At 42.1% G+C, this 12082-nt stretch overlaps 1 protein-coding gene across 2 annotated transcripts in view; it reads left to right on the top strand.

Annotated features, from left to right (window-relative positions):
- LOC134528273 (DC-STAMP domain-containing protein 2-like) overlaps positions 1 to 12082 on the top strand; it is a 57734-nt gene that overhangs the window by 35153 nt on the left and 10499 nt on the right. For both annotated transcript variants that reach the window (XM_063361755.1, XM_063361756.1), the window contains exons 12-13: positions 3799 to 4020; positions 11613 to 11907. In XM_063361755.1, the coding sequence (XP_063217825.1) occupies positions 3799 to 4020; positions 11613 to 11907 (517 nt within the window). The remainder of the gene's footprint in view (positions 1 to 3798; positions 4021 to 11612; positions 11908 to 12082) is intronic.

The raw sequence follows: 12082 nt of genomic DNA, 5'->3' as shown, positions 1-12082 counted from the left end.
CTTCTCGACATTTTGCATCTCTTCTCTGGGAAGGTCATCCCTTTACCTTCATCATATATTTCTGTCTCTACTATTCATTCTTCAGTTTCCACACCTTTATTCTCTTCTCTTGGGTTCCTCATCATGCCCATCATTTCACTCTGCAAAATGTTCTTGAAGCCCATCACGACTTCATCTTCAAGAATTTCTTAATATATTTTCTCTAGCTATGGAGCAGTTTATTATTTCAAATACCATGTTGAAATGTGTATTAATTTTTTTGTGGTATTCTCGTAAAAACTATATTGACGTTGGTCCCAAACATGCCAGATTAAAGAAGATCCATTGTACCCTTGGAGAAAATAATTAAGAAAGATACTAGTTACTGCAGCCTAGTTGGAGTTTTCCCTGAATGGAATGGAATACAGAGACTAAAGCTGGACTCCCAATCATCTGTTTCATCCGTCCGTCACCCGTCCGTCCGTCAATCACGTGACCTGCAGCCAATCAGATGGCCCGAAAAATCCATCCGTCCATCCGTCAAAACCTTGCCCAGCTTTAGCTTTTGACGGACCAACGGATGGTCCACCGCCTTGTTAAGTCGATCATCTTCAATACGACTTTCCGAAAACAGTGTTTGATTTTTTTAATTTGCAATATATAGAAGGCTGTGTCGTATTGACCGATTATTATTGTCGTAATAAAGGTAAAGATTGCTTATGAGAATGAGCTTTTCGGAAGAAATGCTGATAAATTACGTCCGGGAAAAGGAGCATTGTATAATATATATAGCAAAGACTATCGGGATAAGCAACTGAGGGAAAAAGCCTGGATAGAAATAGCTTCTCCAGGGTTTTATTTGAAAACCTAGCATTGTCACGTTAGTCAATAAATAGCAGATGGTATGCCCAGTATGAACCATGGAGGTATAGGTCTATTAGATGTTACTTCTTACCTCCATGGTATAAACAATGCATCTTTTTAATACATATGGTACCAACATTATGACAATGAAAATAACTTACTATTATGTTAGAAAAATTCTTTTTAACCTGTTACGGTGCCACTCGTGGCGGCACCTCTTGATACGGGGGCCGTAGTCTCTGATATTTACTGATTGAATTGTAAAGCGTGCTCGGGTTTTATGGGCGCCACCGTGCCACGTGCACGGACCGATGTGAGACTCTTTCCCAGGGTCGTGACGTCGCCCATGTGAGGCGTGATTTTAATTTCCCCCTGAAAACACCTAGCACGAATCCCTGCCCGCTCTCAGCGTCGGGCACGCTATTACCTACGCAGTGGGCTCTCAGGCGTCCCACACGCCATCACACTCCACGTGGTCGAACATATATAAATAAGAGAATAATACATTTGATTTACACACCTGATTTATTCGGCAAATGCAACTTACACACGTACACGATTGAAACTGTTTAAAACGCCCGCGGCACGATTCGGTTTAGGTATGAAGACCCCCTTGTGGTCACATCTCGAATTACGTATTACATAAAAGAAAAGACCATTACTGGTCGTAAGACAATTATTTATGCAGTCCCCCGACCGAGAGGAGCTCCGAGGACAAAAAGAAAACGATTTATACGGAATTAAATTGAAATAGAATTACTTGGCGGAGAGACAAGCGGTGAGGTCCCCGGAGTGCTGAAGCGTCTACTCTCGGTCGTTGATGGCGGCGGACTGGGCAGAGATCATGGCTCGCTCGGCTAACATGGCGTCCTCCCGCCGAAACAATTGCCGTTAAGATATTTGCGAATTCGTGCCACGGGAAACTAAATTAACATGACAAGAATGATTTAAAAATTACGTGACAATTTTTGAATAAAGAGAAAAGATTGTACAAATTATAATTATTAAAATTTAAATTTAATTATTGTCTGGCTTCGGGTTTCCTCGGGAATGTCCGGAAACGCTATTCTATTTTGTTACCTTATTTTAATTAAAAGTACATAAAACCCTCCCGGCCGATCTGCCGTCATGTTGCACTTGGGGAATATAAAAACAAATAAAAATTTTATATTTACTTATGTTTTAGGGGTGCGGCACACTGACTCGACAGCGCCCTCTTGCCGGGCGAACACACACGCACGCACACGTACGCATGGGTAGGTGGGAGGTTTGAATGGAGGGTGGATGGTGTTTGGGCGGTGGCATATCGGACTTAAAAGGGGCCGCAGGCCCGGACGATGTCAATCCAATGTACAGATTTATGGGGGAAAAATAACCTCCAGTGATTCAATTTCCTACATTTGACTGGGACTTAACCACAGAAAGGGTATTTTCCCACAGGAGGAGGATTCTCCATGGAATGGGGGTTTCCCACAGAATGGGTATTTACAGTGCAGTAAGGGATTTCCACAGAATAGGATAACTATTTAATATTTTTAACTTTAGAGGAGTATTTAACTGGGTATGATTTACAACTTAAGCATATAATTTAAATAATAATATCTTGATTAGTTTTGACGTCGGCCCAAGGGCCTCCTTAACTCTTACAGGCCTATATGTCACGCCAATGCCTTCTCCTGCCGAGTGGTGCTTCGTGTAAGTGTTTCTACTCGCCGAGGGTGCAGTGTAGACTTGTGTTTTCTTTTGCATGTACTTATTTTGTATTGTATTTCATTTTAGATTAATTTGTTTTTATAGTTCATATTTTTTATTTATTTTATTCGTATTATTAACCGGGTGCCTAGGCCATGGTTCTCCGCCTTTGGCCAGTCCGCGCGTTCCCCGGGCTCGCGGAGGAGGGGAGTCAAGGTCGCAGAACGTGTGGGGGGGGGGGGGGAGTTGCGGTCGCGGCACGTGGGGGAGCACTCACGTTCGAGAGACGCAGGGAGGTGGACGCAGGGAGACGTCGCTCTCCACAGCTAGGCCTTTTTAGTCGCGATTACAGTACGGGTGAGACGCCCCTTGCAGTGTGCGGGGAAATTAAAGCGCGCGGAACCGGGCATCGCCCTTATTGAGATTGCCACAGGTGGGACCGCAGTAGCCCCATGTAAAGGGTATGTTTTTATTGTGCATAAAACCCGGAAACTTCATGCGGACTTTTATTTCCTAAAGTCATCCTGGGCAGGCTAGATCCCTTAGGCCACGAGGCACGAACCCTAATCTACCGCCCCTGAGCAGCCGGAGACGCGCCACTAATAACAGGGACTAGCCGCGGCCTTGTCAGTTTATAATTTTTTTGTTCCTGTAAATCACAAGAAACATTAATGACCAAACTTTGGTTGTTATTAGAGTGGAATTAGATTTTACAAATACGAGATTCTATTTAAAATTTCATTATTTAAAACAAATTTTTTTTAAAAAAAAAATCACTTGATTAAAACATGTTTTAAAACATTTTGGTTTAAATCAGCGAACCATGGTCTCTAGTGTGTTTGATACAGTAAAAAAATGTATCACTTATCGTAAACTGTGAATCAAAAAACGTGTTTACTCTCTGGTATACTCCTAGTTAGTAGCAATATGAAGATAAGTATTTTCTCTACTTAATGCCTTATAATAACATTTACGTTTGAAAATTGTGAGAGCTAAAGTTTTCGAGTTTCTGTACTTACAGTACCGTTTGTATCACGAGACGCAATACAAAAATAAAATTATTTTTTTTTTTTAGACCTGTGGCGGAAGGATACTCTAAGTATATACTAAGCAACCCGGGTGAAGCCTCAGATCGCTGTCTACTCCATGGTTGTCAGACGCCAAAACTTTGCCTAAAGTGTAGTGTTTGCATTTTTGAAACAAAATTTAAGCGGCACCGTTTGACTAACTGGAAAGAAGCGTTGCGGACACTCCCTGCCGAAGGTGCCCCGTGCTGCGCACGCTGCTGGGCGTGAAGAAGGACCCCGCGTGCCTGCTGTGCGCCCACGTGATACGGGAAGGCCGCGGCGAGAGGGCGGTGCGCTGCTACAAGCCCGGCTGCCCGGGCACGTACTGCGAGCCCTGCTTCGCGGAGCTCGGCGGGATGTGCACCTTGTGCATGGAGCCGGTGGAGTACGGCGACCTGTCCGACGTCAGCCTCGAGGAGTGAGTGGCGTTCCTTGCAGCCCAGCGACGTTCTAGGGGGTCGCCAGCCCTCGGGAGATAGACAGGCCCCTTTTAGTGCCTACGGCTATATAACAGTTTTATTTTTACATTATTATAACACACAGTGAAAGCATTTAAATCTGGCACTGAAGCAAATAGTTTTGTTGGATCCCCTCCCCATTACTTAACGTACAACTTTCAAACATCACGATTTAATCTGACGTCGTACCTCCTCTGTATTTAAACTAAAACCCGGGTCACAGTCCTGTCCGCGGCACCACATTCCGGCCATGGCCATTGTAGTGCCACCACTCGTCACCAGATGGCAGTTGTAAATATGAACAGACAATGTATTATAGTTATGTTAAGACATGTTATGATTGTAAATATTTATGAAGATTATTAAGTGTGTAGTGTAAGTATGTTTCGTAGCCTTGTCAATAACATTGTAAATTCAAATCATCCAAAGGGATAGCAATATGTAAAGTTTTAACACAAATGATTGTAGAAGGAAACTGTATAAATTGTGCAGGCTAACAACCCCAGTGAGCTTTCCTCTCTCCCAGCCAATCTGGGAAAATAAATACCAACACAGTAATAAGTGGTGTTATTGGCTTACCTTTCTCTCTCTCTCTCTCCTTCTCCTCTACTAGCAACTCCTAGTGAGACCACGGGCTTCCCTTCTCTCTCTCTATCTCTCTCATTCTCCCTCTCTCTTGTACCCATCCATTAGCTACTCTTTGTGAGACCGCGGGCATCCCTCTCTCCTGCTCCCAGACTTTCCGCTAGTGACTCCTTGTGAGACCGCGGGCACCTTCCTTGTCTGCACGTCCTCGGTCAGCTGCACTGGGCCGAACGGTCCACTCCCGCCTCAGAGTGTTAGGCTGCTCTAGCCAAGAGCTGGCGCCGGGCAAACAACACGACAACCGAACGACCGAGCGACGTCCACCCCGTCTCCACATCTTCACAAGACGAGAGGCCGCGACAAATCTAAAGAGACTAAATGTTGCTGTGGTAATAACTGTAAACATGAATAATTGTGCATACTGCTTACTTAATAAAATTTACAATGAATTATATCAGTACCGGTAATAGACTAGTTCCTATTATCAAGATAAACTCAAGTTGCGAAAAAATCTCAAAACTCATCCGGGCCCCTCCTTTGTGCCCTGGGGAAGGCTCGCCCCCCCCCCCCTTTCTCTCTTTCCCCTCCCTATCGACGACCCTGCTGGCACGTTCAGGACTACCGCCGTACCGGACTGTTTACTAGATACATACTAGCTGCAACTTGATCCTGTGGTTCTCCTGAGATCCTTAGGAATGAAGCGTGGCCAACGTTTTTTTCAAGAAGACAGGAATTTTAATGTAAGTACGTTACTGCCAGGACCAAGATGGTTTTTCTACCCTAATTTGCTTTTTCCATTTTAAATGAATATTGTAGAATATTGAACATTATAGAAAAGCAAATATTTCTAATACCTATTTGATGTTATTAGAGGATTTGAAGGATTTTATCAGCTCATCCTTAGCTCCTTCTAATGAGTGCAAAAGCACTGCAAAACACAGTGACAATTAAAAATGAGATAATTTCCTCGGACAGTTGATGACCTCTATTGACGGTAGCTTTGACAACACTTGTCACCAAGAACAAAACAGAGCAGTGCATGAATGCGTTTAGAGCAACGGTTTAGAGGAGGTAACTTACATGCCTCGGGACACATATTCTAATGAACCACGTTTTACAGGAAATTATTTTAAATAATCTTACATATAACTTTCGAGTACATTCCTACATATAGTAAATAATACGAGAAACAAAAATGCTTTGCTGTAGTATTCCAAGTTTTTAAGTATTTATGTAATCTAGTATCATCACACTGACATTTGTGTATTACACAAATATGTTAGTTTAGAAAAAAATCGTTATCCACCCATAAAATAATCATTCAAGAAACTCCAGGATTTTAATATTAACAATATAATTTTCATTTTCGATATCTACCAATGAACAGTAAATTTATTTTGAGCCAGTTTAGTTGTTATGTGCAAAAAATTTATATTTTCAAAATATACTTGTTTTTGTAGTCGGATGAGGGCGGCCATTGTGATTTGTGAGTTTTCATCAAGGATTAAGTAAATAACTAAATTTAAAAAAAAAAACAGTTAGTTTGTAGCCAAGAGACATTATTACAGTAGGTAATCAAATCATCAGCAGTAACCTACTTTACAAACATTTTAAAATATTTTTTCAGTGCCCAACAGAAGTTCTTCTAATGTTCATGCATGTGAACTGTAAACCAATGTTGGGCTAGTTGAAGGTCTGCAGTGTTACAAGCAGGGGCGCAACAACAGGGGGGGGGGGATCAAGGGTATTTTGCCCCCCCTCTGAAACCTTGAAATGGGGGCAAACGGGGGCAAAGAAAGTGCTGTGTAATCAATTTTTAGATTATAAAACTGCTTAAATAGGACCATTTTCCACCTTGAAATACAAATTTTCCCGGGGGAGGACCCCCAGACCCCCCACTTCAATAGGGGGATCAATGATTCTTTATAAAAATGTATATTGCCCCCTTTGGAAATTTAGTTGTTGCGCCCCTGGTTACAATGATAGCTAAAATAAAAATACTGTAAAATCATCTTACCAGTTTGGTTAGTTAAGCTACATTCCTAATATTATTAATAATAAGGGCAATTTATTATGTTAAGTTAGCTACATTTTAAATAGGATATTCCTAATCATGGTATTTTTAATGTATCTAACTTAACCTAACCAACCATCTGCTCATTTGAAGTATGAATAATATAGAATAATATTCACTTGGAATGAAAAACAAATCAAAGTGGAAAACAAGTCTGGCCCTGGCTATAATGTACATACATTAAAAATTATTTTATTTTTGAAAACAAGCTTGGCTACAATACATCTCTAAGGAGCTCTGGAGAACCACAAGATCATGTTGGACCTAGTGTCAAGAAAATAGTTGGGTGGCAACAACAGGATAAGAGATATCTCTTTTAGAAAACAGTCTTGGCTACACTATTAAAGCACAACATGGCAGCAGCAAAATACATTTATATTTAAAAAGAAACTTCAAAATACAAAGAGTAACATCTGTTCTGTATTGACTAGAATTCCTTAGATAGGTACCTATTTACTATGACGTCATCCCGACCATGACCTCTAAGCCCGTGCTCCGCACCGCTAGTACCAGATCCCGTTTTCGGAGCTCACCCCCTAGCCCAGCAGGAATGAGTCAGGCGAGTGCCTCGGGAGTAACCCCACTAGACTCGAATAAACTTCAGGGCACGTAACCCCATAAAACAATTAAGGAACCAGACATTAGGACACAATTATTAATTCACAGGCATTAAACAAGTGCGTCGTAGCTACTCCGTACAAGCACCGCACGCACGGAGTAGACAACGAACCTCATTACCAGTCACCGCGGTCACTGGCCTTAATTAAAGTGCCCGTGACAATGATCGAGTCAGATTAGGAGAAATCCAACTAAAACAGTTCAGTGAGACAATATGTTAAATTTACAGTTGCCAACTTGATGCCTCAAATCAAATAATTAAATATTATAAAACAGTTGTTAAGCCTTAAGCACCCAATTACCAGGTGCTACCTTTTAATTAAGCACCTGGAACGTGTTTTTAATTATAATAGAGCAAATTAAGTTGATATAAGTTTTTGGCACCGACTTAGCATTCCACTTTGTTCCACTGATCGTTCACTCTGCACTTGATTTAATAATTAAACCTTTTTCATTTTTGCTGCTCACGTAGACTCTGTATGTATTTCGCGGATCACGCAATTTACGGCACTGGCCAACTCCAGCCAACTCGTTTTCGTTAAGACCGCTGCGTATACGCCTGCCGGCTACAACCTCAAGTGTAAAATATAATTTAGGATCACGCTCATTGAGCCCCCCTAAGATAGTTAACTTTCGGCGCTGGCCGTCTCCAGCGAACTAGTAACCACGTCCACGCGAGACTGCCGCGGCAAAGTCACAGTGTTATGTTCGTGTCGTGTTTTGTTATCAGATTGTGTTAGTGTAATTGTACAACGGCTCAGACACCGCATAGTGCATTATCATAGCTTTTGTAGCGGTTCTGCCACCGCGTAGTGTATGTGTAGGGAGTACAGCGTACCCATGGGTACCACCGGAGAAGTCTGTGGATTAAAAGCCAATTTAATATAAACTGTGTCATCTACGATTATTCCGCATCATTCCATCCTCCACATGGCCGAGCGGCCTCACAGCCAAGTAGGGAGTTTCTGGGTAGATTTACAGCCGCGTACCTGGCGGGGCACGCGGGGGCAGCGTACCCGCGACCCATCACCAACGGCTTAGTGTCCCACTAGCCTGGCGCCGCCCCCCCCCCCCCCCCGGACAACAGCAGCATAACGACGCCCGTAGCGGCCGTCAGGTACTCCCCGGGCCTTCTAAAGAGACCGGGTGACAGCAACTATTCAATTAAAAATTCTTGTTGAAATACATATCATCTGAATTTTTCTTTGAGCCTGTTTCCTTTTACTGGAGCCATACATTTATTAATACTGTTCATTTCTCTCCCACTCTCTGCAGTTCTGTGCTCTTATGAGTAATTTTACAGCTGCTTTTTCACTGTATTTTTTGTTATAATACTAAGATGTACAACTCCTAAACCTTTTCCTGGCCATGCTTCTATCTCGGACATTGTCTTATGATTCATTATGATTATCAATGGTTCTACATTTTCCCGGCGATTGTGTGATTTGCGCATTTACATTTTCTGTGGAACTATTTGCAGCGATGTCTTACTTTATTAAAGAAAGAGGTGATAAATTATTGAATGGCTTATCACTAATCATGTTACGTGACAATTACAAATACTTGATAACATAACCTAAAATTCACAATTAATATACCTAACTCACTTGAATCATGATGCTGCACTGCGTGTTTATGAAAGGACTGCACGAAGTTTAATTTAAATTTACTGTCTCAAAAGTTAGCAAAAACCTACAAGATCAAACTCGAATAAAACCCCATACAAGAATTAATAAAATAAATTCTCACAAATGCATATTGCCACATTTTAAATATCCAACAACACATCAAAAAAACGTAACAGGTTGAATTTGCCTAAAATGGTTAATTTCAATAGTATTGCCACACCTATGTACGAAAAATTCCCTCTAGAAGCTTTTTCTCCCTTTGCTATAAGGAAATTTTGTTTTTACAAAATTCAAATACCGCAGACATTAATATAAATGTTTGAAATAGTATGTAATACAACAGTAATTAGTACTCATATAACTGAATAGGGCGAAGAAATAAAAAGTCACAATTTTATTAACGAATAGATCATTCAAATTATTCTAATTGCAATTTGTCATTCTGGGAAGCCCATAATCACAGCCATGATACAACCTTCACAGCTTCTGAAATTTAAGACTACTTCAAAGTTTAAATAGAAACTGGTGCAAATTTGGTTTTTGTTATTACATTGGGAATTGAAAAAAAGAAATTATATATATTTATATAAAACCAATCTATCTAATGAAATGTTAATATTGCTGTATTTTTAGCGATTACTCCGCAAGCCTTTTTTAATTATGTGCATATACAAATATTAACATATTTATCTACAATTTGATGTCGTCCCCGCTGCCTGTCTTAGAATTAGTGAATTTAAATTGTGAAAGCTAAAATTTCGACTCGAGGGCGGGGTTCTTTGCCTCGTGGCTGCAGGCAGGGACGCATTGACAAAGGACTCCCCGGGCTGTTTAGGCCACCCAGGATGCCGTAACGATTAAAAGAACACGCAAATATAACTGGATTCATTTGCATGTCACACGGACATTACATCACCTGGTACATGGCGCTATCACGTAACTGGCCGTATCATCGTCTACCTTCTAATCTCTGCACACACAGCCCTCGAATGGCGGCACTGTGTCACGGTTTGCGGAATTCCCCGGAAATACCCCACCGAGGGTTGCAGGCTATCCTGAGAGTAGCAGTAGTGGAGATGAAGGCGCGTGACGTGTCTGGAGACGGCGAATTAGGATGCGCCGGACGGCGAAACAAATGAATGACTGATTAACTAATTATAATTGACCTAGATGAAAAACTGGATTTACAAAATTATACGTGGAGGCTATCCCCACACCTAGCACACCCTTGGCATAGGTAGGAAACACACGTGGCTGATATTTGAAACTAAGACTAGAATTAATACCGTGGGATAAAGTCTAACATGGGGGTGTTCCGCAGAACGGCATGAATCTGATGCAAAATAACAGTTCAGGTTAGATTACATAATTACCAAGAGTCCATCCTCATAGTGGCGTGGAGGCAGCGAATTCTGGGCGAGAGCGCGGCGGTACCGGGGCACGGAAAACTCGCACGCGACCGCGGCACGTCCCAGGAACTGATGTGTTATTTAATGTCACTGTACGCGTTTAGCTCTATGCTGCCCCGCATGGGCAAAATTCAAAACTCCTGGCGGAGGTCTTACGGCATGAAGTGCGGGCACATTGGCATGCTGCCCTTAACAATATTAATTACGTAATAAAGGAAACTGCTCATGACTGAGCCACACACAATTATTAATGGACCGCGTGACACTTCGAATGGTCAATTTAGGGCTGGCCGTGGAGCGGATGAAAACGGATTGAGATTTTTACCTATGGAAGCTACATGTTGGATTATGGCGCGAACAGTGAAGGCTCCACGTGCGTGGAGCTGCCGGCCCTGATGAGTGCTGGATGGCAACTAACTCCTCTCCCTTGCAACCCGGCTAGGGAGGGCTCGATTTCCCACGGAAAGTTACGGAGCGTGGGAAGATGGTGACGGCCAGTTTTGTGACACAAAAGCATTCAAATCAACATGTATTAATTATTTAGGAATATTAAAGACATAAAAGGTTTTAGTTATTTCTCTTAATTATAATTGCATGTGCACTAAGTTCCGATTGCGCATTGCCATACCCGGCCGGGCGCGTCGCACAACACAGCCAGCCGTGTCTAGCGTCACGCCGTTCGGTGCACTGCCCTAACCCACTCTTCCTGGCACATGCGGGCATATACGTTACCTTCGTCCTGATCAGGTGTTGAGGACTCATAACGGCCTGTGCGATCAGAGGGAGCACCGACGGGCGGTGTCAAATTATTGTGTGGATAGGCAACATTTTTTCTAAACTAAGATCAGTAGCTGGTCGGAAAGGACAGTACTGCAACAGCTCTATATAGGCTAAACTATCAAATAAATGTTCGTGTTTGCCAGCCATCAGCTACAGAGCTTTCGGAATATTTTGTTTCGCACATTATTATTATTGAGTTATATCCTGAACATATAATTTTGCTTTTTTTTCTCTCTCTAAAAATGTAGTTTTATTTGTTCAAAACTGAAGTTTGTGCTTTTTGGTTAGATATTATGTTATTGTTGACTCTTGAGATTCAAGGCACTATTTTAAGAAGGAATCGAGTTCGAGATTCGGATTCAAGAAAAAGGTATTCGACACATCTCTGGAAGTAGGTAACATGCATGTTTGTGAGCATGTGATACAATTATCGGTGTGGTCGTTTGTCTGTGTTTCAGGGAGTCTGACGACGACGAAGATGAGCAGCCATTTAGTCGGTGGAGACAAGCCGTCACCGAGGAAACAATGGAGCTGCTCCCACCAGAAGGAAACGGGCACAGCTCTCATGCCGATCTTCCACTGGACTACCAAGAGGACATGGCCAGCGATCCTAATGTGGGCAAGTCGCCTCTGGTTCCAGTTGAGTCACACGTTAACTGTCCAAGGCCGGTGCTGTCCTCCACACAATTGTTCAGCGAACCGCGGCCGGCAGACTACAGTTTGAGGCGGAGTGAAATCTTGGAACGACTAGATGTAAGTGCAAGCCATTTATATGATGACTATCTAGAAAGTAACTTATGGTTTCGAATAAAAACAAAATTAAGTGACAGACAATATTATTATTCAGATTGATAGCACGACTCTTAAACTACTTTTCAATGTAATTCTGGTTCAAATTGAAGCACTCATAGTAGAGGTGCACCAGTTT

This window comes from Bacillus rossius, chromosome 1 (genome assembly GCF_032445375.1).
Source record: "Bacillus rossius redtenbacheri isolate Brsri chromosome 1, Brsri_v3, whole genome shotgun sequence".
In the NCBI taxonomy this organism is placed as follows: Eukaryota; Metazoa; Arthropoda; class Insecta; order Phasmatodea; family Bacillidae; genus Bacillus; species Bacillus rossius.
This window is presented reverse-complemented; position numbering and strand designations above follow the sequence as displayed.